The sequence below is a fragment of the Oncorhynchus mykiss genome, chromosome 24, assembly GCF_057628025.1.
Source record: "Oncorhynchus mykiss isolate SJ-2025 chromosome 24, ASM5762802v1, whole genome shotgun sequence".
Lineage (NCBI taxonomy): Eukaryota > Metazoa > Chordata > Actinopteri > Salmoniformes > Salmonidae > Oncorhynchus > Oncorhynchus mykiss.
This window is the reverse complement of record NC_143045.1, coordinates 10,713,250-10,739,180: the sequence shown is the minus strand read 5'-3', so window position 1 is coordinate 10,739,180 and position 25,931 is coordinate 10,713,250. Positions and strand designations below refer to the sequence as shown.

General features: G+C 41.7%; 1 protein-coding gene across 1 annotated transcript; it reads right to left on the bottom strand.

The window, feature by feature from the left end:
- Positions 1-17,178: 17,178 nt before the first annotated feature.
- On the bottom strand, positions 17,179-25,380 carry LOC110503695 (proteasome subunit alpha type-6). Its single transcript, XM_021582156.3, has 7 exons — positions 25,038-25,380; positions 24,483-24,577; positions 24,095-24,176; positions 22,378-22,533; positions 18,024-18,202; positions 17,813-17,907; positions 17,179-17,643 (listed from the first exon to the last, which is right to left on the bottom strand). Exons 1-7 carry the CDS (start codon positions 25,111-25,113, stop codon positions 17,586-17,588), a joined length of 741 nt encoding a protein of 246 aa, XP_021437831.1. The 5' UTR covers positions 25,114-25,380; the 3' UTR covers positions 17,179-17,585.
- Positions 25,381-25,931: the final 551 nt, after the last annotated feature.

Genomic DNA, 25,931 nt, shown 5'->3' with positions numbered 1-25,931 from the left:
TGTTATGAACCTGTCTTTGTTATAGATTTAGACTGCTGTTATGAACCTGTCTGTTGTTATAGATTTAGACTGCTGTTATGAACCTGTCTGTTGTTATAGATTTAGACTGCTGTTATGAACGTGTCTGTTGTTATAGATTTAGACTGCTGTTATGAACCTGTCTGTTGTTATAGATTTAAACTGCTGTTATGAACCTGTCTGTTGTTATAGATTTAGACTGCTGTTATGAACCTGTCTGTTGTTATAGATTTAGACTGCTGTTATGAACCTGTCTGTTATAGATTTAGACTGCTGTTATGAACCTGTCTTTGTTATAGATTTAGACTGCTCTTATGAACCTGTCTGTTGTTATAGATTTAGACTGCTGTTATGAACCTGTCTGTTGTTATAGATTTAGACTGCTGTTATGAACCTGTCTGTTGTTATAGATTTAGACTGCTGTTATGAACCTGTCTGTTATAGATTTAGACTGCTGTTATGAACCTGTCTGTTGTTATAGATTTTGACTGCTGTTATGAACCTGTCTGTTGTTATAGATTGAGACTGCTGTTATGAACCTGTCTTTGTTATAGATTTAGACTGCTGTTATGAACCTGTCTGTTGTTATAGATTTAGACTGCTGTTATGAACCTGTCTGTTGTTATAGATTTAGACTGCTGTTATGAACCCGTCTGTTGTTATAGATTTAGACTGCTGTTATGAACCTGTCTGTTGTTATAGATTTAGACTGCTGTTATGAACCTGTCTGTTATAGATTTAGACTGCTGTTATGAACCTGTCTGTTGTTATAGATTTAGACTGCTGTTATGAACCTGTCTGTTGTTATAGATTTAGACTGCTGTTATGAACCTGTCTGTTGTTATAGATTTAAACTGCTGTTATGAACCTGTCTGTTGTTATAGATTTAGACTGCTGTTATGAACCTGTCTGTTGTTATAGATTTAGACTGCTGTTATGAACCTGTCTGTTGTTATAGATTTAAACTGCTGTTATGAACCTGTCTGTTGTTATAGATTTAGACTGCTGTTATGAACCTGTCTGTTGTTATAGATTTAGACTGCTGTTATGAACCTGTCTTTGTTATAGATTTAAACTGCTGTTATGAACCTGTCTGTTGTTATAGATTTAGATTGCTGTTATGAACCTGTCTTTGTTATAGATTTAGACTGCTGTTATGAACCTGTCTGTTGTTATAGATTTAGACTGCTGTTATGAACCTGTCTTTGTTATAGATTTAAACTGCTGTTATGAACCTGTCTGTTGTTATAGATTTAAACTGCTGTTATGAACCTGTCTGTTGTTATAGATTTAGACTGCTGTTATGAACCTGTCTTTGTTATAGATTTAGATTGCTGTTATGAACCTGTCTGTTATAGATTTAGACTGCTGTTATGAACCTGTCTGTTGTTATAGATTTAAACTGCTGTTATGAACTTGTCTGTTATAGATTTAGACTGCTGTTATGAACCTGTCTGTTGTTATAGATTTAGACTGCTGTTATGAACCTGTCTGTTGTTATAGATTTAGACTGCTGTTATGAACTTGTCTGTTATAGATTTAGACTGCTGTTATGAACCTGTCTGTTGTTATAGATTTAGACTGCTGTTATGAACCTGTGGCTTTTTGTTATCTCCCAATGCGTGTTGATATGGTATGTACAAGGGAATGCTGTTAAGAAGCTGCTACCACTGACTGTTATCATCACCGACCATCAATAACAAGTCTCCAGACGTAATCTCCTGAGAGATTGGGGGAGGAATAGAGAGGGAGGGGAGAGAACAGTGCAACAAGCAGGCGGAGGGGACTGGCCACATGGCTTGATAAACACAACATTATACAATGAATACATGAGAGAGTGGTCAACAGAGGAACAGAACAGACAAGTAGAGACACAGTGGAGTGATCTCCAAAACAGCCAACCAATCATTTCACTGTGACCCCATTCCTGTGGGTCACATATCCTTCCTCCTCACTTATATAGAAGACCATTATCTGTTATTATCTATCCTCTGATAACAAATTATTATTAGAACTCTAACAGAGGTCCATGACCACACACAAACTGCACTTTAACCAAAGTATGGACATGGAATTTAAGATGCTTGCTTTGTACAATCCCCCTTTTTACATTAAGCACTCTACTCTACACGGACTCTTATTTCTCTACCCTTTGCCCCTCTTTCTTCTTAATGCCACTCTCTCTCTCTGTGCCCTCTGAACCCCCCTTCCTCCCTCCACTTCTCCCTCACTTTCAGTAATTCCACCGCTCTCCCAGCATCCTAATCCAGAGCTGACCTCAATCCAGTGATGTAATGGGTCATGTGATGCTGGCGTGGGGAACAGGGGAGGTAAAGTGGGGAAACATGTCTTAATCTGTGCTGCCGGGACGTGGTGACCAATCACAGGCGGCGAGGGGGGTTGTGGGGGGGTGTACGTATTTCCATTAAGTTTCAAAATATCAGAGTGGACCTTTTGGAATTTCAAGTCAACATGTTTATTAATGATGACTCCAATGATTCCATGAGACTCGATGTGTCTGTGTCTGTTGATTATTGATAACAAGTTTTGACAAACAAGTACAGACACAGTATTCAGAACCAGGGCCCAGATTCACAAAACCTTCTTAAGAAGACATTTCTTCTTAACTGCCATTTTCCCTTTAACTGTAGACTTAAGAAGAAAGTTAAGCAAAGTTGCTATTCCTCAAAAAGGGTATTGGATATTTTCTAGTGCAATTTCTTGAAAATAAAGAAATAATGTTGTTGATTCAGGGCAGTGAAAGAAAACAGCTCATGAACATGAGCGCAAATGAACATGTCCTAATATAACTTTTTAATACAAGGATATACGTAACTATCTCTGTGTATTCTGCCAACATTTTCCTGTAGTAAATAAATCCACAAAGGATGGACAAACTGATGTAGGTAATGGGGTAGGGTAATGGTTAGTGAAGAGTCTGTCACATAAAGTATTATTTTTGTTCTCCTAGTGCTGTATAAATGGAGAACAGGGGCCGGATTCACAAAACACTTCTTACACAAAAACTTAAGAAGCTTCTTAAGAAAAAAAGTTAATAAGATAGTTTGTAAGTGCAATTCCTCAACAATATTGTAATGATTTTCTTTTGAACTTCTCAAATATCTACTTATGAATCTTCTTAAAAGATGTTTGTGGCCAGGCAACCGATTTAGCTATCTAATGTTAGCATATTAGCATATTTCACACCTAGATTACTGTTCTACGGGCCTCCCGGGTGGCGCAGTGGTTAAGGGCGCCAGCTGTGCCATCAGAGTCCCTGGGTTCGCGCCCAGGCTCTTTCGTAACCGGCCGCGACCGGGAGGTCCGTGGGGCGACGCACAATTGGCCTAGCGTCGTCCGGGTTAGGGAGGGCTTGGTCGGTAGGGATGTCCTTGTCTCATCGCGCACCAGCGACTCCTGTGGCGGGCCGGGCGCAGTGCGCGCTAACCAAGGTTGCCAGGTGGTGCGGCTGGCTTCCGGGTTGGTGCGGCTGGTTGGGTTGTGTATCGGAGGACGCATGACATTCAACCTTCGTCTCTCCCGAGCCCGTACGGGAGTTGTAGCGATGAAACAAGATTGGATACCATGAAATTGGGGAGAAAAAGGGGTAAAAAAAATAAATAATAATAATTTAAAACAAATATATATACTCCATTTTGAAACTTTCAGGTTTGTTATTATTGTTATTATTGTGTGTAGACTGATGAGGAAAATAATGAATTGAATCCATTTTGGAATAAGGTTGCAACGTAACAAAATGTGGAAAAAGTGAAGGGATCTGAATACTTTCCGAATGCACTGTAGCTGCTATAACAAGAGCAGTCAGTAGGGGGAGGCCTAGAGCAGAGTAGTCAATGACAGTGATGTGGTCAGAGTGCCAGACAGAGAGAGAAAACGAGAGAAAGAGAGTGAGAGAGTGAGAGAGCTAGAGAGAGTGTGTGCACAGGCTCCAGCTGAAACCTCTGGCACATTTCCACCCCACTCCCTCCCCTCTGGCCTGGTCTACTACTGGAACAGTGAGATCTGAAGAACACGTGTGAGGGCCAGTGTGAGGGCCAGTGTGAGGAGCCTGAACATTAAGCCCCTCACTCTGTTACTGTACTCATATTCCAGCACATCTGATGACCATATTCAATCAAACCCGCAATAACAATGTTGACAGTGTATTCGTGCGCACGCACACACACACGCACATCTACTTTTAAATAGGAAGCTGTGAGGGGAGCCTACCTGATTGGTAGTAGTAGTAGTTGTAGTAGTAGTATTAGTAGTACTAGTAGTAGTAGTAGTATGAGTTGTAGTAGTTGTAGGAGTGGTAGTAGTAATAGTAGTAGTAGTTGTAGTAGAAGCAGTAGTAGTAGTAGTTGTAGTAGTAGTGATATTAGTCGTAGTAGTAGTTTGTTGTAGTAGTAGTAATAATAGTAGTAATTGTAGAACTAGTAGTAGTATCAAATATAAGTAGTATCAAATTAGGCACATGCGCCAAATACAACAGGTGTAGACAGTGAATTGCTTACTTATGAGCCCCTAACAGACAATGCAGTTTAAAAAAAAACAGATATACATATATATATACATATATTGTTATTTTTACTGCTGCTCTTTAATTGCTTGTTACTTTTACTTCTTATTCATATTCATATATATATATATATATATATATATATATATATATATATATATATATATATATATATATATATATATATATATATATATATACACACATTATATCACAAAAGTGAGTACACCACTCACATTTTTGTAAATATTTGAGTATATATTTTCATGTGACAACACTGAAGAAATGACACTTTGCTACAATGTAAAGTAGTGAGTGTACAGCTTGTATAACAGTGTAAATTTGCTGTCCCCTCAAAATAACTCAACACACAGCCATTAATGTCTAAACCGCTGACAACAAAAGTGAGTACACCCCTAAGTGAAAATATCAAAATTGGGCCCAATTAGCCATTTTCCCTCCCTGATGTCATGTGACTTGTTAGTGTTACAAGGTCTCAGGTGTGAATGGGGAGCAGGTGTGTTAAATTTGGTGTCATCGCTCTCACACTCACTCATACTGACTGGTCACTGGAAGTTCAACATGGCACCTCATGGCAAAGAACTCTCTGAGGATCTGAAAAAAAGAATTGTTGCTCTACATAAAGATGGCCTGGGCTATAAGAAGATTCCCAAGACCCTGAAACTGAGCTGCAGCACGGTGGCCAAGACCATACAGCGGTTTAACTGGACAGGTTCCACTCAGAACAGGCCTCGCCATGGTCGACCAAAGAAGTTGAGTGCACGTGCTCAGTGTCATATCCATATCCATATCTTTGGGAAATAGATGTATGAGTGCTGCCAGCATTGCTGCAGAGGTTGAAGGGGTGGGGGGTCAGCCTGTCAGTGCTCAGACCATATGCCGTACACTGCATCAAATTGGTCTGCATGGCTGTCGTCCTAGAAGGAAGCCTCTTCTAAAGATGATGCACAAGAAAGCCCGCAAACAGTTTGCTGAAGACAAGCAGACTAAGGACATGGATTACTGGAACCATGTCCTGTGGTCTGATGAGACCAAGATAAACTTATTTGGTTCAGATGGTGTCAAGTGTGTGTGGCGGCAACCAGGTGAGGAGTACAAAGACAAGTGTGTCTTGCCTACAGTCAAGCATGGTGGTGGGAGTGTCATGGTCTGGGGCTGCATGAGTGCTGCCGGCACTGGGGAGATACAGGTCATTGAGGGAACCATGAATGCCAACATGTACTGTGACATACGGAAGCAGAGCATGAGCCCCCTCCCTTCGGAGACTGGGCCGCAGGGCAGTATTCCAACATGAAAATGACCCCAAACACACCTCCAAGACGACCACTGCCTTGCTAAAGAAGCTGAGGGTAAAGGTGATGGACTGGCCAAGCATGTCTCCAGACCTAAACCCTATTGAGCATCTGTGGGGCATCCTCAAATGGAAGGTGGAGGAGTGCAAGGTCTCTAACATCCACCAGCTCCGTGATGTCGTCATGGAGGAGTGGAAGAGGACTCCAGTGGCAACCTGTGAAGCTCTGGTGAACTCCATGCCCAAGAGGGTTAAGGCAGTGCTGGAAAATGATGGTGGCCACACAAAATATTGACACTTTGGGCCCAATTTGGAAATGTTCACTTAGGGGTGTACTCACTTTTGTTGTCAGCGGTTTAGACATTAATGGCTGTGTGTTGAGTTATTTTGAAGGGACAGCAAATTTACACTGTTATACAAGCTGTACACTCACTACTTTACATTGTAGCAAAGTGTAATTTCTTCAGTGTTGTCACATGAAAAGATATACTCAAATATTTACCAAAATGTGAGGGGTGTACTCACTTTTGTGATATACTGTATATATACACATACACATATATATTATATATATATATATATATATATATATATATATATATATATATATATATATATATATATATATATGAATAAGAAATCAAAGTAACAAGCAATTAAAGAGCAGCAGTAAAATAACAATAGCGAGACTATGTACAGGGGGATACCGGCACAGAGTCAATGTGCAGGGTCACCAGTTAGTCTAAGAAATTGAGGCAATATGTACATGTAGGTAGAGTTATTATAATGACTATGCATAGGGGATAACAACAGAGAGTAACAGAGGTGTAAGAGGGGAGGGCAATGCAAATAGTCTGGGTAGCCATTTGTCTAGATGTTCAGGAGTCTTATGGCTTGGGGGTAGAAGCTGTTTAGAAGTCTCTTGGACCTAGACTTGGTGCTCCGGTACCGCTTGCCGTGCGGTAGCAGAGAGAACAGTCTATAACTAGGGTGGCTGGAGTCTTTAACAATTTTTAGGGCCTTCCTCTGACACCACCAGGTACAGAGGTCCTGGATGGCAGGAAGCTTTGACCCAGTGATGTACTGGGCCGTACGCACTACCCTCTGTAGTGCCTTGCGGTCAGAGGCCGAGCAGTTGCCATACCAGGCAGTGATGGAACCAGTCAGGTATGCAAATTGTGGGAGTCTTGGGTTTCTGGGATAGTGGTGTTGATGTGAGCCATGACCAGTCTTGTAGTGATATTAGTAGTAATAGTAGTAGTGGTTGTAGTAGTAGAAGTAGTAGTTTGTAGTAGTAGTTGTAGAAGTAGTAGTAGTAGTAATAGTATTTGGAGTAGTAGTAGTTGTTGTTGTTGTAGTAGTAGTAATAGTAGTAGTTGTTGTAGTAGTACTAGTAGTTTTAGAAGTAGTAGTAGCACTAGTAGTTGTAGTAGTAGTAGTAGTAGTAGTAATAATAGTAGTTGTCGTAGTAGTAGTACTAGTAGTTGTAGAAGTAGTAGTAGCATTAGTAGTTGTAGTAGTAGTTGTAGTAGTAGTAATATTAATAGTAGTAGTTGTTGTAGTAATAGTAGTTGTAGTAGCAGTAGTAATAATAGTAACAGCAGTAGTAGCAGTAGCAGCAGCAATAGTAGTAGTTGTAGTGGTTGTTGTAGTAGAAGTAGAAATAGCAGTCGTGATATTAGTAGTAGTAGTAGTAGTAGTAGTAGCAGTAGCAGTAGTTGTAGTAGTTGTAGTAATAGTAGTTGGAGTAGTAGTAATTGTTGTAGTAGTAGCAATAGTAGTAGTTGTAATAGTAGCTGTAATAGTAATAGTAGTAGTTGTAGTAGTATTAGTCGAAGGTATACAACACAAGACTATAACACAGAAGCATAGTTTTGATAGGGTTGTTGTGTCAGCATGTTTCCCGTAAACTAGACTGTTCTGATTTAGTTTACTGTAGTCTATATTGTAGCATGCAGAAGGATCATCAAGTCTCAGAACACGTTGAATGATAATGTATCTGTGTACTTCAGCCTCAACTGGTTACATTTCAGTATAACATTACCAGTAGCACTTCAATATAATTGAGTGTGTGACATTTTAGTGTGTATGTCAATACTCTCTGAACTATACTATCATTGACTCTAGGTAAGACTAAGGCCTGTCATAAAGCAGGAAGGGTGAATAATATATGCAGTATAATGTAGACTCGAGAATCAGTATGCGTCCCAAATTGCATCCTATTCCCTGTATAGAGCACTACTTTTGATCAGAGACCTATGGACCCTGCTCAAAAGTAGTCCACTCTATAGGGAACAGGGTGCCATTTGGGACTAGGACATGGCTGTTGTGGGGCCAGGTTGTGCTGTTGCTTGTGGCTGAACAAGGTTAATCTCCTGGCCCGACCCCCCCCCCCCCCCTCATCATCTCTTTGTGCACTACGCCGTACTAATCTCTCCATGCCTCTCTGTGCTGCTCTAATCTGCCCCCCCCACACCCCCCCATCACCCCAGTCTCTGGAACTGCTCTGGTAATCTCTCTCTATCTCCTCCCCTCCTCTCTCTCCCTGGTCCCTCAGTCCCCCCACCGTTTCTGCTGCTGGTGGAGGCAGTGCTCTGCAACCCCGTGCTAATCTGGGGTCTGTCCGTCAGCACTTTGAGAGGCAGACAGACGGATTGGGCTGTTAATCCCCAGAGTGGCACAGATGGAGCAGCACTATGCAGACCTTGGGGAAGGTGAACACACACACACACTGTGTCCTGTTTCAGACCCACTAGGTCGATAGAGACCAACACACTACTACCAGATACACACACAAACACACACAGTGTGCACACACCAGATGAAGATACTGATGAATTCTGTTTGTCCCAATGCAGTCCAGATGTATAGGAGATACAGTTGAAGTCATACGTTTACATACACCTTAGCCAAATACATTTAAACTCAGTTTTTCACTAATTCCTGACATTTTAATCCTAGTACAAATTCTCTGTTTTATGTCAGTTAGAATCACCACTTTATTTTAAGAATTTGAAATGTCAGAATAATAGTAGAGAGAGTGATTTTTTCAGCTTTTATTTCTTTCATCACATTCCCAGTGGGTCAGAAGTTTACATACACTCAATTAGTATTTGGTAGCATTGCCTTTAAATTGGGTCAAATGTTTCGGGTAGCCTTCCACCAGCTTCCCACAATAAGTTGGGTGAATTTTGGCCCATTCCTCCTGACAGAACTGGTGTAACTGAGTCAGGTGTGTAGGCCTCCTTGCTCGCACATACTTTTTCAGTTCTGCCCACACATTTTCTATAGGATTGACGTCAGGTCTTAGTGACGGCCACTCCAATACCTTGACTTTGTTGTCCCAAAGCCATTTTGACACAACTTTGGAATTATGTTTGGGGTCATTGTCCATTTGGAAGACCCATTTGCGATCAAGCTTTAACTTCCTGACTGATGTCTTGAGATGTTGCTTCAATAAGTCCACATAATTTTCCTACCTCATGATGCCATCTGTTTTGTGAAGTGCACCAGTCCCTCCTGCAGCAAAACACCCCCACAACATGATGCTGCCACCCCCGTGCTTCACAGTTGGGATGGTGTTCTTCGGCTTGCATTCCTTCCGCTTTTTCCTTCAAACATAACGATGGTCATTATGGCCAAACAGTATAATTTTTGTTTCATCAGACCAGAGGACATTTTTCCAAAAAGTACAATCTTTGTCCCTATGTGCAGTTGCAAACTGAAGTCTGGCTTTTTATGGCAGTTTAGGAGCAGTGTCTTCTTCCTTGCTGAGCAGCCTTTCAGGTTATGTCAATATAGGACTCGTTTTACTGTGGATATAGATACTTTTGTACCTGTTTCCTCCAGCATCTTCACAAGGTACTTTGCTGTTGTTCTGGGATTGATTTGCACTTTTCGCACCAAAGTACGTTCATCTCTAGGAGACCGAATGCGTCTCCTTCCTGAGCGGTATGACGGCTGCGTGGTCCCATGGTGTTTATACTTGCGTACTGTTGTTTGTACAGAACGTGGTACCTTCAGGCATTTGGAAATTGCTCCCAAGGATGAACCAGACTTCTGGAGGTCTTGGCTGATTTCTTTTGATTTCCCCATGATGTCAAGCAAAGAGGCACTGAGTTTGAAGGTAGGCCTTGAAATACATCCACAGGTAGACCTCCAATTGACTCAAATGATATCAATTAGCCTATCAGAAACTTCTAAAGCCATGACATAATTTTCTGGAATTTCCCAAGCTGTTTAAAGGCACAGTCAACTTAGTGTATGTAAACTTCTGACCCACTGGAATTATGATACTGTGAATTATAAGTGAAATAATCTGTCTGTAAACAATTGTTGGAAAAATTACTTGTGTCATGCATAAAGTAGATGTCCTAACAGACTTTCCAAAACTATAGTTTGTTAACAAAAAGTCTGTGTAGTGGTTGAAATACTTTAATGACTCCAACATAAGTTTAATGTAAACTTCTGACTTCAATTGTATGTAGTGCATTCAGAAAGTATTTAGACCCCTTCACTTTTTTCACATTTTGTTACAGCCTTATTCTAAAATTGATTTAAGAAGAAAATCCCAGATCAATCTACACACAATACATCATAACGACAAAGCGAACAGGTTTTTAGAAACATTAGCAAATTTATAAAAAATACAACTAAAAGATACCTTATTTACATAAGTACTCAGACCCTTTGCTAAGAGGCTCAAAATTGAGTTCAGGTGCATCCTGTTCCATTGATCATCCAGATGTTTCTACAACTTGATTGGAGTCCACCTGTGGTAAATTCAATTGATTGGACATGATTTGGAAAAGCACACACCTGTCTATATAAGGTCCCACAGTTGACAGTGCATGTCAGAGCAAAAACCAAGCCATGAGGTCAAAAGGATTGTCCATAGAGCTCCGAGACAGGATTCTGTTGAGGCACAGATCTGGGGAAGGGTACCAAAAAATGTCTACAGCATTGAAGGTCCCCAAAAACACAGTGGCCTCCATCATTCTTAAATGGAAGAAGTTTGGAACCACCAAGACACTTCCTCGAGCAGGCCGCCCGGCTAAACTGAGCAATCGGGGGAGAAGGGCCTTGGTCAGGGAGGTGACCAAAAATCCGATGTTCACTGGCAGAGCTCCAGAGTTCCTCTGTGGAGATGGGAGAACCATCCAGAAGGACAACCATCTCTCCAGCAATCAGGCCTTTATGGTAGAGTGGCCAGATGGACGCCACAGACGGCTTGAAGTTAGCCAAAAGGCACCTAAAGGACTCTAAGACCATGAGAAACAAGATTCTCAGGTCTGATGAAACCATGATTGAACTCTTTGGCCTGAATGCCAAGTGTCATGTCTGGAGGAATCCTGGTCCAATCCCTACGGTGAAGCATTGTAGTGGCAACATCATGCTGTGGGGATGTTTTTCAGCGGCAGGGACTGGGAGACTAGTCAGGATCGAGGGAAAGATGAACAGAGCAAAGTACAGAAGGATCCTAGATGAAAACCTGCTCCAGAGTGTTCAGGACCTCAGACTTGGGCGAAGGATCACCTTCCAACAGGACAATGACTCAAAACACACAGCCAAGACAATGCAGGAGTGGCTTTGGGACAAGTCTCGGAATGTCCTTGAGTGGCCCAGCCAAAGCCCGGACTTGAACCCGATCAAACATCTCTGGAGAGACCTGAAAATAGCTGTGCAGCGAAGCCCCCAATCCAACCTGAAAGAGCCTGAGAGGATCTGCAGAGAAGAATGGGAGAAACTCCCCAAATGCAGCTGTGCCAAGCTTGTAGCGTCATACCCAAGAAGACTTAAGGCTGTAATCTCTGCAAAGGTGCTTCAACAAAGTACTGAGTAAAGGGTCTGAATACTTGTAAATGTAATATTTCAGTTTTTATTTTTTTATACATTTGCCAAAATGTCTAAAAACCTGTTTTTGGTTTTTCATTATGGGGGTAGATTGATGATGGGGGAAAAACGATTTAATCAATTTTAGAATAAGGCTGTAACGTAACAAAATGTGGCAAAAGTGAAGGGGTCTGAATACTTTCCAAACGCACTGTATTGTTATCAGCCTCTCTGGAACATCAAGAACACATGGTTTCTTACAGGAACTATGACCAGGCCTACATCCTGTAACAAAACCCTCTTTGATACAGTCCCCTAATCCTTCAATTTGATTTCATAACTAAGTTATTATGAAGTTTGCTTTTCTTCTGTAAGAATGAAATCAAACGAATATTACAAGTTTACTGCAATCTGCCACGTACAAAGTTTCACACAAGTGTTTTAATGAATGGTATACTACTCTACTTTAGACATAGGCTTTAGTGTGTTAGTGTACTGCTATTGTAGAAGGCTAAGTAAAAGCTGATCCAGTGAAGGCATTAGATGTACTGTCGGGTCAATAATCTGGGTTTTGATGTGAGGGTGCTCAGGTGAGTTCAGCCATAATGATCTATCTAGACGTAATCTACTGTGCTGCAGCCACTACCTGTCTGTCTGGACATGCCCAAATACATACAGTACAACACATGGCCTAGCGGTTAAGAGCGCTGGGCCAGTAACAGAAAGATCACTGGTTTGAATTCCCGAGCAGGTAAGGTGGGAAAATCAGCTGTTCTTCCTTTGAGCAAGGCACTGCTCCCCAGGCCGTTGGTTAAGACGGCCCCCTGCACATATCTGTTTCAGAGGGGTTGGGTTAAATGCAGACGACTCTGTTTGTTTTAATGCATTTATTTGCGCAACTGACTAGGTTCCCAATGAGTCCAAAACCTATTTTCACAGAACATAGCTAGTTGCATTTTCCCTTTTGGATTACAGTAGCCCAATATAAACGGTGGCATCCTGCAGCCATGTCAAGATAAGAGGAAATGTTCAGAAAACATAACAAAGGCCATCCAATTTCCCTTTTCGCACAATCCAATACAGTCCAACCAGCTAACATGGTACCACTGTTGCATACTGTACAGGCCCTTACTCCCTGATACTGGCAGGGATGGGGTCAATTCAGGAAGTAAACTGAAAATCATATTCACATTTTCCTAAACTCTATCGAAATAAAATGGATTTGGAATTTTAGTTTAATTCCTGAATTGTCTGAATTTAAATGGATTTGAACCCAACCCTGAATACTGGGTTGACTTACTAATTGCACTATTCCCCTTTAGTTGTGACAGTGTTGTGTCAGTGTTGTGACACTGTTGTGGCAGTGAGGCCCATTCAAAACAACAGGATTAGAATTGTGTCTTTGATTAGATGTTTGTTTGTGTCTGTATGTTTCATTGTAGTGAATATGGCTGAGGCTGGCTTTATCTAAAGGTTTTAATCGTCTACAATGGAGGATGGGAATTGCTGATTACCCTAAGAGAACACTGTCAAGAGTGGGGGGGAGATATGTTTCGGGGAGCCTCAGAGAACAACATTGACTAGTACGCTGACTCAGTGAGCGAGTTTATAAGGAAGTGTATAGGAGATGTTGTACCCACTGTGACTATTAAAACCTTCCCTAACCAGAACCCGTGGATTGATGGCAGCATGCGCGCAAAACTGAAAGCACGTCCCACCGCATTTAATCATGGCAAGGCGACAGGGAATATGGCAGAGTACAAACAGTGTAGTTATTCCCTCCGTAAGGCAATCAAACAGTGTAGTTATTCCCTCCGTAAGGCAATCAAACAGTGTAGTTATTCCCTCTGTAAGGCAATCAAACAAGCAAAGAGTCAGTATAGAGACAAAGTGGAGTCGCAATTCAACGGCTCAGACACGAGACGTATGTGGCAGGGTCTACAGACAATCACGGATTACAAAAAGACAACCAACCCCGTCACGGACATCGGCATCTTGCTTCCAGACAAATTAAATAACTTCTATGTGCGCTTTGAGGACAATACAGTGCCACTGACGCAGCCCACTACCAAAGCCTGTGGGCTCTCCTTCTCCGTGGCCGACGTGAGAAAGACATTTAAACATGTTAACGGCCGGCCCAGACGGCATCCCTAGTCGTGTCCTCAGAGCATGCACAGACCAGCTGGCTGGTGTGTTTACGGACATATTCAATCAATCCCTATCCCAGTCTGCTGTCCCACATGCTTCAAGATGGCCACCATTGTTCCTGTTCCCAAGAAAGCCAAGGTAACTGAACTAAACAACTACCGCCCCGGAGCACTCACTTCTGTCAGTGCTTTGAGAGACTAGTCAAGGATCATATCACCTCTACCCAACCTGTCACTCTAGACCCACTTCAATTTGCTTACCGTCCCAACAGGTCCACAGATGATGCAATCGCCATCACACTGCACACTGCCCTATCCCATCTGGACAAGAGGAATACCTATGTAAGAATGCTGTGCATTGACTACAGCTCAGCATTCAACACAATAGTACCCTCCAAACTCATTATTAAGCTTGAGTCCCTGGGTCTTGACCCTGCCCTGTGCAACTGGGTCCTGGACTTCCTGACGGGCAGCCCCCAGGTGGTGAAGGTAGGAAACAACATCTCCACTCCGCTGATCCTCAACACTGGGGCCCCAAAAGGGTGCGTTCTCAGCGACCCTCCTGTACTCCCTGTTCACCCACAACTGCGTGGCCATGCACGCCTCCAACTCAATCATCAAGTTTGCAGACGACACTACAGTGTTAGGCTTGATTACCAACAACGACGAGACAGCCTATAGGGAGGAGGTGAGGGCCCTCGGAGTGTGGTGTCAGGAAAATAACCTCTCACTCAATGTCAGCAAAACAAAGGAGATGATCGTGGACTTCAGGAAACAGCAAAGGGAGCACCCCCCCTATCCACATCAACGGGACAGCAGTGGAGAAGGTGAAAAGTTTTAAGTTCCTCTGTGTACATATCACCGACAAACTGAAATGGTCCACCTCAGGAGGCTTGTCACCGAAAACCCTCACTAACTTTTATAGGTGCACAATCGAGAGCATCCTGTCAGGCTGTAAAGCAACGGCACCGCCCACAACCGCAGGGCTCTCCAGAGGGTGGTGTGGTCTGCACAACGCATCACCGGGGGCAAACTACCTGCCCTCCAGGACACCTACAACACCCGATGTCACAGGAAGGCAAAAGAAGATAATCAAGGACGATAACCAACCGAGCCACTACCTGTTCACCCCGCTTCCATCCAGAAGGCAAGGTCAGTGCATCAAAGCTGGGACAGAGAGATTGAAATACAGCTTCTATCTCAAGGCCATCAGACTGTTAAACAGCCACCACTAACACAGAGAGGCTGCTGCCTACATACAGACTTGATATCATTGGCCACTTTAGTAAATGGAACACTTGTCACTTTAAGAATGTTTACATATCACACATTACTTATCTCATATGTATATACTGTATACTGTATCCTTCACTATCAATTGCATCTGTCACTGCTCATCCATATATTTTATACTTATATATTCTCATCCCATTCCTTTACTAGATCATTCCTTTACTGTTATATATTAGGTTTGTTGTGGAATTGTTTGATATTAGCTGTTAGATACTGCTGCACTGTCAGATCTAGCATTTAGCTACACTCACAATGACATCTGCTAACCATGTGTATTTTATATTTATTTAACTAGGCAAGGTTAAGAACAAATTCTTATTTTCAATGACAGCCTAGGAACAGGGGCAGAACAAGGCTAGGCTACCCTGCCTCCCCATGTGTATGTGACCAATAACATCTGCTAACCATGTGTATGTGACCAATAACATCTGCTAACCATGTGTATGTGACCAATAACATCTGCTAACCATGTGTATGTGACCAATAACATCTGCTAACCATGTGTATGTGACCAATAACATCTGCTAACCATGTGTATGTGACCAATAACATCTGCTAACCATGTGTATGTGACCAATAACATCTGCTTACCATGTGTATGTGGCCAATAACATCTGCTAACCATGTGTATGTGACCAATAACATCTCCTAACCATGTGTATGTGACCAATAACATCTGCTAACCATGTGTATGTGACCAATAACATCTGCTAACCATGTGTATGTGACCAATAACATCTCCTAACCATGTGTATGTGACCAATAACATCTGCTAACCATGTGTATGTGATCAATAACATCTGCTAACCATGTGTACGTGACCAATAACATCTGCTAACCATGTGTATGTGACCAATAATAAGATGTGATGTGAAGATGTTTGGGTTTAACAGAATATCCTAGTGCTATATTGTACGGAAGATACATTTTTATCAGACAGTGGCTACGTCCGAAATGTCTCCCATCCCTAAGTAGTGCACTACTTTTAACCAGGGCCCATAGGGCCCATAGGGCACTGGTCAAAAGTAGTGCACAACATTTTATTGTATTTATGTATATTTTTTTACCTTTATTCCAAAGCAATAGCATGTGGCAATAATATAATTAATAAACCTGAATTATAAAGCCCACAAAAATGTATCATTGCATAATCAACAGGCAAAAAAAACATCAACATGGCTCTATGAAGTACCAACGAGGCACCTGTGCATGCATGCTTTGTGCTGAAGCGAAGGCAAGGCCGCAAGGGGGAGGATATCACAAGTTAAGCAACATCGCCATCCACTGGTTATCTGGTGTATTGTGAACTGGATTCCTCTCTCCCTAATACCTGCTGAAACTCCCATCATTATCTCTATCCCGCCATCTACTGGCCCAGTACTGAGGTGTCTTCTACAGCCTCTTCTACAGTGGGATTCAGACGGAAACAGTGTGGAACAGAGAAGTGAGGTCATGGTCAGTGGGAGAATTGGAATAGAATGTGTGTGTTACTCATTTGTGCCTGAATTATTGTTCGATGTCTGGGCCCATATTCACAAACTGTCCCAGAGTAGGAGTACTGGTCGAGGATCTTTTCATTATGATTTAAAAGGCAAAACCGATCCTAGATCAGTACCTGTATCCTCAAAGCGTCTCAGAGCACCGTTATAGGCAAATGATTTGATCGTCATCACAATCTATCCTTTGCGGTACCTCAATTTGTCGTGATCACCATCCGAGATAAACTTTTATGAATAGATTTTACGCCTGGCTCAGAGATTGCCTGAGCAGTGTCTTAAAAAACGTCATCCTGAAACCTACTCTGAGCTGGGAGGTTTTTTTTGTCTTAAAAAATGATACAACAGGATTCCTAGGACCTTTTCGGGGGGAGACGTTGTGTGGATACGGCCCCAACACTCCTACTCTTAAGACATGTCGTGAAAATTGGACCCAGGATTCTAGTTACATGTATCGAATCAAACAAAATACAAAAAGTTAAGTACTACTGTGTCTTTTGTGATTCTACAGAAAACATCTAAGCATATCAGAATAAAAAAAAGGATATTAGTGTTCTCTTGTTTTACTTGATGTGTTTTATTCTGTTAGACAGTGTTTCTGTGGCAGGTGATAGATGACATGACTAACAGAGCGTTAGGCAGCACGGGCAGCTAAAACCCATTTAGGTGGTCATAAACAATGGGGTTCAATGAGATACAGACAATAGGATGGATGAAACGATTCACACGATCAAACCAATCCAACAACATGGGAATTCTAGTTACAGCCTGGCGGTATGTTCTAGAAGATTTGATATGCAGACTGAAGGTGAAAATCAACCTGTGCAGATGTAAATAGTTGGAAAGTAGAAACATATCCAAGTATTGTACTGAAGTAGAATTATTGTCCTATTACTGAACCACTAGGCTAGTCTATTAGTTAGTCAGCCTGACACCTGAAGTACTGTATGTGGATGGCTGCACCTCTACTCCCGCTCAGCAATGGCCACCAGGTGAGTGTCGATCTCTGTCTCAGAGAGTGTCCTGTGAGAGGAAAGAAGAGAAGATGAGAGTGGATGTTAGAAACCAGGGTTGGGGAGACAGAAAGAGAGAATTTTGTCTGTTGTTCCCTTGTTTAAATCCTTGAACATTACCATATGAGCATATAAAAAAACAGTGATGACAAAATGCAGTTACTGTGATAGTATAGTACCTGAACTTGGGGCTTTCCTTAGTGACCACACCCACTTCAATTTCACTGGGCTTGAAGTCCATGGACAGAATAGAAGAGAGACAGGAGATGGCCAACTATAGGAGGAGAGAGTGAAAGAAACAGAGAGAGTAGAGAGAGAGATTGAATACAGTACAGACTTCACTTTTCGCCAGATGTTTCCATGAGTATCCAGGTGTATCCATCCGCCTACCTCCACAGTAATCTCATATGACAGCTCTGGCCTCTTTTTCAGTTTCTTCTCCAGGTAGCTGTTAGCCTCTGTCTGCTTGGCCCCCACGCTGGTGGCCCTGAAGCCACAGAAGTAGCCTGCCGGGTCACACTTATACAGCATGGGACCCAGCTGGGGGTCCATGGCCACCAAGATCATACCTGGAGACATTGGGAGGAGAAGGATATGGGTCTGAGTCCTCTGTGTGGGAGTTAGGACTCACCTACTGCACATAGATTTTTTAAATCACTTTGGTGCCATTTTCACAACACAAAGCACAAAAATCTAAACAGATCATCAAAATGACTCGTTTAAAAACTCTCAGCACATCTTCAGTTGACTGGGTGCAACAAATACATTCAGTCTTTTGTTCACTGCACCAAATCACTCTTTCAATTTGGATACATATTCTATCTACTGAACAGAAATATAAATGCAACATGTGAAGTGTTGGTCCCATGTTTCATGAGCTGAAATAAAAGATCCCAGAAATGTTCCATAAGCACAAAAAGCTTATTTTGCTAAATTTTTGTGAACACATTTGTTTACATCACTGTTAGTGAGCATTTCTCATTTTCCAAGATAATCCATCCACCTGACAGGTATGGCACATCAAGAAGCTGATTAAACAGCATGATCATTACATAGGTCCACCTTGTGCTGGGGACAATAAAAGACCACTAATATGTGCAGTTTTGTCACAAAACACAATGCCACAGATGGCTGAAGTTTTTAGGGAGTGTGCAATTGACATGGCGACTGCAGGAATGTCCACCAGAGCTGTTGCCAGAGAAGTGAATGTTCATTTCTTATCCATAAGCTGCCTCCAACTGTCACGGTAGTCGGAATAATTATCGGACCAAACTGCAGCACGATATGGTTTCCGTTTATTTGAAAACGCACAAAACAACAAAGAAAGAACGAAACAAACAACTAACCGTGACTACAGCGGTGCTACGTGCACTAACTCAAAACAATATCCATAAAACACAGGTGGAAAAAATGCTACTTAAATATGATCCCCAATTAGAGACAATGATAGCCAGCTGCCTCTAATTGGGAATCACACCAAACACCAACATAGAAAAACTAAACTAGAACCCCACATAGAAAATAATAACTAGAAAACCCCTGACCTACTCTACCATAGAAAATAAGGGCTCTCTATGGTCAGGACGTGACACCAACGTAGTTTTAGGAAATTTGGCAGTACATACAACCGTCTCACAACCGCAGACCACGTGTATGGCGTCATGTGGGCGTGCGGTTTGCTGATGTCAATGTTGTGAACAGAGTGCCCCATGCTGGCGGTGGGGTTATGGTATGGACAGACATAAGCTACGGACAAGAACACAATTGCATTTTATCAATGGGAATTTGAATGCAAAGATATACCGTGATGAGATCCTGAAGCCTATTGTCGTGCCATTCATCTGCCGCCATCACCTCATGTTTCAGCAAGATAATGCACAGCCGTATGATGCAGGGATCTGTACACAATTCCTGGAAGCTGAAAATGTCCCAGTTCTTCCATGGCCTGCATACTCACCAGACATGTCACCCATTGGGAATGTTTGGGTACTGACTGGATTTCTGATCCACGCCCCTACATTTATATTTAAGGTATCTTTGACCAACAGATGCATATCGGTGTTCCCAGTCATATGAAATTCATAGATTAGGGCCTAATGAATTTATTTCAACTGACTGATTTCCTTATACGAACTGTAACTCAATAAAATGTTGATATTTTTGTGTTTATATTTTTGTTCAGTATAAGTATCTGTGTTTCAAAATGCAATATTCACTTGACTTTTAATATGATTTTCTTGTCATCTGTTAACAATACAATTAACTATTACTTGAATCCGACTGCTGAAAACGGATTACTACTGAACCAACACTATGTAGTGCCTAGTTAATGTACAGGGCATTCGGGAAAATATTCAGACCCCTTCCCCTTTTCCACGTTTTGTTACGTTACAACCTTATTATGAAATTGATAAAATTATATTGTTTCGTCACATCAATATACACAAAATACTCCACAGTGACAAAGCGAAAACAGGTTTTTAGAAAATTAAGCAAATTTATTAAAAATAAAAACCAGAAATACCTTATTTACATAAGTATTCAGACCCTTTGCTATGAGACTCAAAATTGAGCTCAGGTGCATCCTGTTTCCATTGATCATCCTTGAAGTGTTTCTACAACTTGATTGGAGTCCACCTGTGGTAAATTCAATTGAGTGGACATGATTTGGAAAGGCACACACCTGTCTATATAACGTCCCACAGTTGACGGTGCATGTCAGAGCAAAAACCAAGCCATGAGGTTGAAGAAATTGTCCGTAGACCTCCGAGACAGGATTGTGTCGAGGCACAGATCTGGGGAAGGGTACCAAAAGAATTATGCAGCATTGAAAGTCCCCAAGAACACAGTGGCCTTCATCATTCTTAAATGGAACAAGTTTGGAATCACCAACCCCGGCCAAACTGAGGGAGGTGACCAAGAGAAGAGATGGTCCCTCTGACAGAGCTCCAGAGTTCCTCTGTGGAGATGAGAGAACCTTCCAGAAGGACAACCATCTCTGCAGCACTCCACCAATCAGGCCTTTATGGTAGAGTGGGCAGGCGGAAGCCACTCCTCAGTAAAAGGCACATGACAGCCAGCTTGGAGTTTGCCAAAAGGCACCTAAAGGACTCTCAGACCATGAGAAACAAGATTCTCTGGTTGATAAAACCAAGATTGAACTCTTTGGCCTGAATGCTAAGCATCACATCTGGAGGAAACCTGGCACCATCCCTATGGTAAAGCATGGTTGTGGCAACATCATGCTGTGGGGATGTTTTTCAGCGGCATGGACTATGAGACTAGTCAGGATCGAGGGAAAGATGAATGGAGCAAAGTACAGAGAGATCCTTAATGAAAACCTGCTCCAGAGCACTCAGGACCTCAGACTAGGGGTGAAGGTTCACCTTCCAAAAGGACAACAACCCAAAGCAAACAGCCAGGACAACGCAGGTGTGGCTTTGGGACAAGTCTCTGAATGTCCTTGAGTGGCCCAGCCAGAGCCCGGACTTGAACCCGATCGAACATCTCTGAAAATACCTGAAAATAGCTGTGCAGCGACGCTCTCCATCCAACCTGACAGAGCTTGAGAGGATCTGCAGAGAAGAATGGGAGAAACTCCCCAATACAGGTGTGCCAAACTTGTAGCGTCATACCCAAGAAGACTCAAGGCTGTAATCGCTGCCAAAGTTGCTTCAACAAAGTACTGAATAAACTGTTTGAATACTTATGTAAATGTTATATTTCTGTTTTTTCTGTTAATACATTTGCAAAAATGTCTAAAAAACAGTTTTCTCTTTGTCATTATGAGGTATTGTGTGTTGATTGATGAGGGAAAAAAAGAATGTAATCAATTTTAGAATAAGGCTGTAACGTAACAAAATGTGGAAAAAGTCAAGGGGTCTGAATACTTTACGAACGCACTTTAGTTTGATAACTGCTGATCACCATAAAACTATATCATTTGTATGTATAAATGTATCAATTGGACATCAATTTTATGTTGTAAGGTAAAACCGAATCACATATGGATGTGGCTGTAAATACTACATCATCATTCTCCATCAGTGTGCCTTAATAGGACAAAGTGGAAAGCATCACTCTATTGTTCTACCGTCTGGAATGATAGTGTAGTGTACAATGCACTGCTGAAATACCTGGGTTGTATATTTAAACAATAAGGCCTGAGGAGATGGGGTATATGGCCAATATACCACGGCTAAGGGCTGTTCTTAGGCACGACGTAACGCAGAGTGCCTGGAAAATGATATTTACCATCTACTACTCTTTCTATTGTGTAACTTGTACTTTTTGCTTTTGGATGAAATGGTAGTTAAAATGACTAAATGGTGAGCCTATCATTATCTGATGTATTGGTGACTAAACTAAATGTTCTCTGGGTATTTCACGTAACACGTTGATTTTGCATGAATGACTCAGGGGTGAAAGATGTGAGAAACCCCAATGAAAGCACAATGAGAGTTTCTAAACATAAGATAGGGGGCATTACAAGTGTTATCAGTTTAGAGTTATGTAAATATACCACTTACATTTGAAAAATGCGGCAAGGTGATAAAAAAAAACGTTATTACTGGGCAATCAGGGAGAGGAAAAAAGGGTGTATAGAGGTATTGAAAGAAAGGAGATATACAGTCGGCCGGAGAAGGAACTAGGGGACTAATGGTAAGGGAGAGAGGGAGTGAATCAATGGAGAGGAAGAGGACAGAGAGACATAGTGACAGGAGGACAGGGGTACACCACTCACAGCATCCCAAAGGTCTCATCTCAGCGTTCTGTGTGTAGACCTGGGAGATGTCCGCCATTCTCCGACACAACATGTCTGCTGTGATGTCATAGCCAAACTTGTACTTCCATTCGGCGGCCTCCACTCGTGCCCTGTGGACCTGGGATCGACTGTCCGCTGAGGGGGAGAGGAAGAGAGAGTAAAAGGATGCGTGTGTGTGACAGTGGAGGCTCCTCAGAGGAGAAAGGGGAGGACCATCCTTCTCAGTGAAATTTCATCAAATTAAAAATAATAAAACATTTAAATAAAACTACACTAAATATATTCACGTTACCAAATAATTTATTAAAACACACTGTTTTGCTGCAATGACGGTCTACAGTAGCCTCAACAGCACTCTGTATGGTAGCATGGTATAGCCGGAGGCTCATGGGTCTCAAAACCTAGGAGGCTCATGGGTCTCACCCCCTTCCATAGACTTACACAGTAATTATGACATCTTCCGGAGGACGTCCTCCAACCTATCAGAGATCTTGCAGCATGACATGTTGTCCACCCAATCAAAGGATCAGATAATTAATCTAGTGCTGAAAGCATAAGCTACAGTTAGCTAGCACTGCAGTGCATGAAATATGGTGAGTAGTTGACTTAAAGAGAGAGAAAGACAATAGTTTTAACAAATTAATTTCTTCAAAAATTAAGGAGAAGCAAGAGAGAGATTGTCATTTTTTTCACTTTCAGTTTCACTTAATTAGCTAGCAAATGCAGCTAGCTAGTTTAGCCTACTCAAATACCCTGCTCAAAAAGACAGATGCTATGTTAGCTAGCTAGCTATGACTATCCACCACAACTCTGGAACCTTTCCAAGTCAAGGTAAGCTTTTGGTTTTACTAATTTATTGCCACCAGGCTGCCGGTGTAAGTGCTAAACTGCTAACTAACTATACACTATAAAGTTACAGCATGATTGTAGCGGGTTTACTAACACGTTAGTTCTATTAGCTATGTTGACTTTGATGTTACTTTAGCTAATATGGTAACAATGATGTAGGCTGTGTGTAGCAGTTATGGTACGGTTTGGCTTGGAAAGGTTATTTCGCCTGGTTACATACAGCTGATGTATTGTGCATTGAAGTCCACAAACGAAGGGAAGAGGTGAGAGGAGGACAGCGCATAGATGCGAGCAGGAATACAACGTGGCTGCTATGAATGTCAACTATGCGTGACCAGAGATGTATTCATTCCACCAATTCTGTTGAAAAACGCTTCTTAAATTAAAGCAAACAGGGATAAAAATACCTGAATTTGACCAATAGAAACTTGTTTGCAATTGTTGACTAATTGACTAACGATTACACCCTAGATCAGCGGTATTAAATGTGTCACTGTCTGTCCGTGTGTCACTGTCTGTCACCAACATTTTCTCTCGACCTGTGTTGTAATCTTTCATTCATAGGCTAGGTTGTAGCAACCTCTTAATGGGTATAGGGATCATTTGAGTAACCCTATCGATGTTACATTGAAGTGGGTGAATGGAATGTGAATGACAGTCATCCAATATGCTGTAGTAGAAATAAGGCCATGCTCATAAAAATAAATAAAAATGTCCTCCCTCACCTTAAACGGCACCAACCACCACTGGTGTGTATGTGTATGTATGTATGTATGTATGTATGTGTGTGTGTGTGTGTGTGTGTGTGTGTGTGTGTGTGTGAGATGTGAGATGCCATTATACACACCATTGTGTCCTGTCATCACACATCCAATGCGTGGGGTAAGTGGGTACATGTTGGTCAGAGTGGCAGAATCCAGCAGCTTGTCCTGTATTATAATGACAGGGTCACATATATACATATAGTAGATGATACCTCATTGTTGTTATGAATATTGGGTTGGTGCCACAATCTAATATTTCGATTGGACAAGCTTTAACAAATCAGTGGCGTGTGCCCAGTCAGCAGAAATGCTCGAGACACCACTCTGTCATGCTTCACTGTTCATGACTGACTCTTTCTCTAACGCCAGATATCAACATTCTTTTTCTAATTTGGATGAAGTCAAAGACAACTAAGACAGAAGTTCCTGGTACATGGAGATGGAGCTAAGGACAGATTATGAATATTTTACCGGCACTTTCTTCTGTGTGACCACCACAGCACAGTCTGTCCCCCGCACGCCCAGTGATGTCAACCCACCCTGCGCGATGGCTTTGAAGGCATACTCTGAGGGACAACACACGAGAACATGAGATTATACTTCTTAAATAAAGGCTAACTTTTAAAAGCTGCATGGGGTAAACAGGGGGCTTGGAACACTATAGGTCTAAAGGTGCTCATGGGAAAGTCCCAAACATTGGTAGATCGCTTTATTGGCGGACATATTATACCACAGAGAAGTAACACATATTTAAAACATTTGTAGTCCCCCCCCCCCCCACATGCTATGTGAAATATACAATCACAATATGTTTATAATCACAATATGGTTATAATCACAATACACCAACACGTTTGGCCTATGGGGATGCTCATCGTCACATACAGCTACAGCGCTGCAACATTCACTGCGCGAATATCTTAGATGATTTTAAATGGTATAGAACGATACATTTACAGATGCTAGACTAGCCTAGGTCGTCCCCTGCACGAAACAAAACTGGAGAAATTAAACAAAATATCTCACCGACTTGATAGAGGCGGCCCTCTGGAGAAAAAATCGTAATGTGTCGGTCAAATCCAGCATTCGAACCACGGGACATTGCTTTGCGTCAAATGATGCTCACCTACAGTGAACTTTCGGCGAGTTACCTGTTACCTTTTCTGCAGTATCCTAATAGCCTTATAGGACTATATTCACCGTTGTTGTCTGTTGCAGTAAAACAAGAAGAACAGTCTACAATAGAGAGCAGACGATGATAAAGGTGTTTGTTAAGCTTCCCGGTGGAGTTTTACTTTCTCTTTCTTTTTTCAATGAACCATGAGAAGACTGACACATGTGTGTTGTGAACAACAATAGCGTGAGCAACAATAGTGGAATCTAGTTTCAAAATAAAAGTTTTGAATTTAAACTAAAGCAAGCAGATAAAAATAGTGGAATCATGCCAAAATTGGACTATAATGCTAAACAAGGTTGGAATGTTGCTATACAAATTCAACAAAAGATCATAATTAATTAATTTGATGCAAAATAATTGGTTGAAATTGCACTGTGGATGTATTCGACTTCAGAATTGCATTGGGGGCATACTTACATTGGAATGTACACGCTTACCTATGGATCTTGTGTCCATAAAATTTTTATTTGTTCTATTATTTCACCTTTATTTAACCCGGTAAGCTAGTTGAGAACAAGTTCTCATTTACAACTGCGACCTGGCCAAGATAAAGCATAGCAGTTCGACTCATACAACAACACAGAGTTACACATGGAATTAACAAAACATACAGTCATACAGTAGAAAAAAAGAAAACAAAACCTATATGCAGTGAGTGCAAATAAGGTCAAATAAGGGAGTTATTAAGGCAATAAATAGGCCATGGTGGCGAAGTAATTACAATATGGCAATTAAACACTGGA

Coding starts and splice junctions, on each gene's coding strand:
- LOC110503695 (XM_021582156.3), bottom strand. CDS start 25,113: ATGTCCCGTGGTTCGAATGCTGGATTTGACCGACACATTACGATTTTT. Junction 24,177..24,482: donor TCACACAGAAGAAAGTGCCG/GTAAAATATTCA, acceptor ATTATAATACAG/GACAAGCTGCTGGATTCTGC. Junction 18,203..22,377: donor GATGAGACCTTTGGGATGCT/GTGAGTGGTGTA, acceptor CAATGTCTCCAG/GTATGATCTTGGTGGCCATG.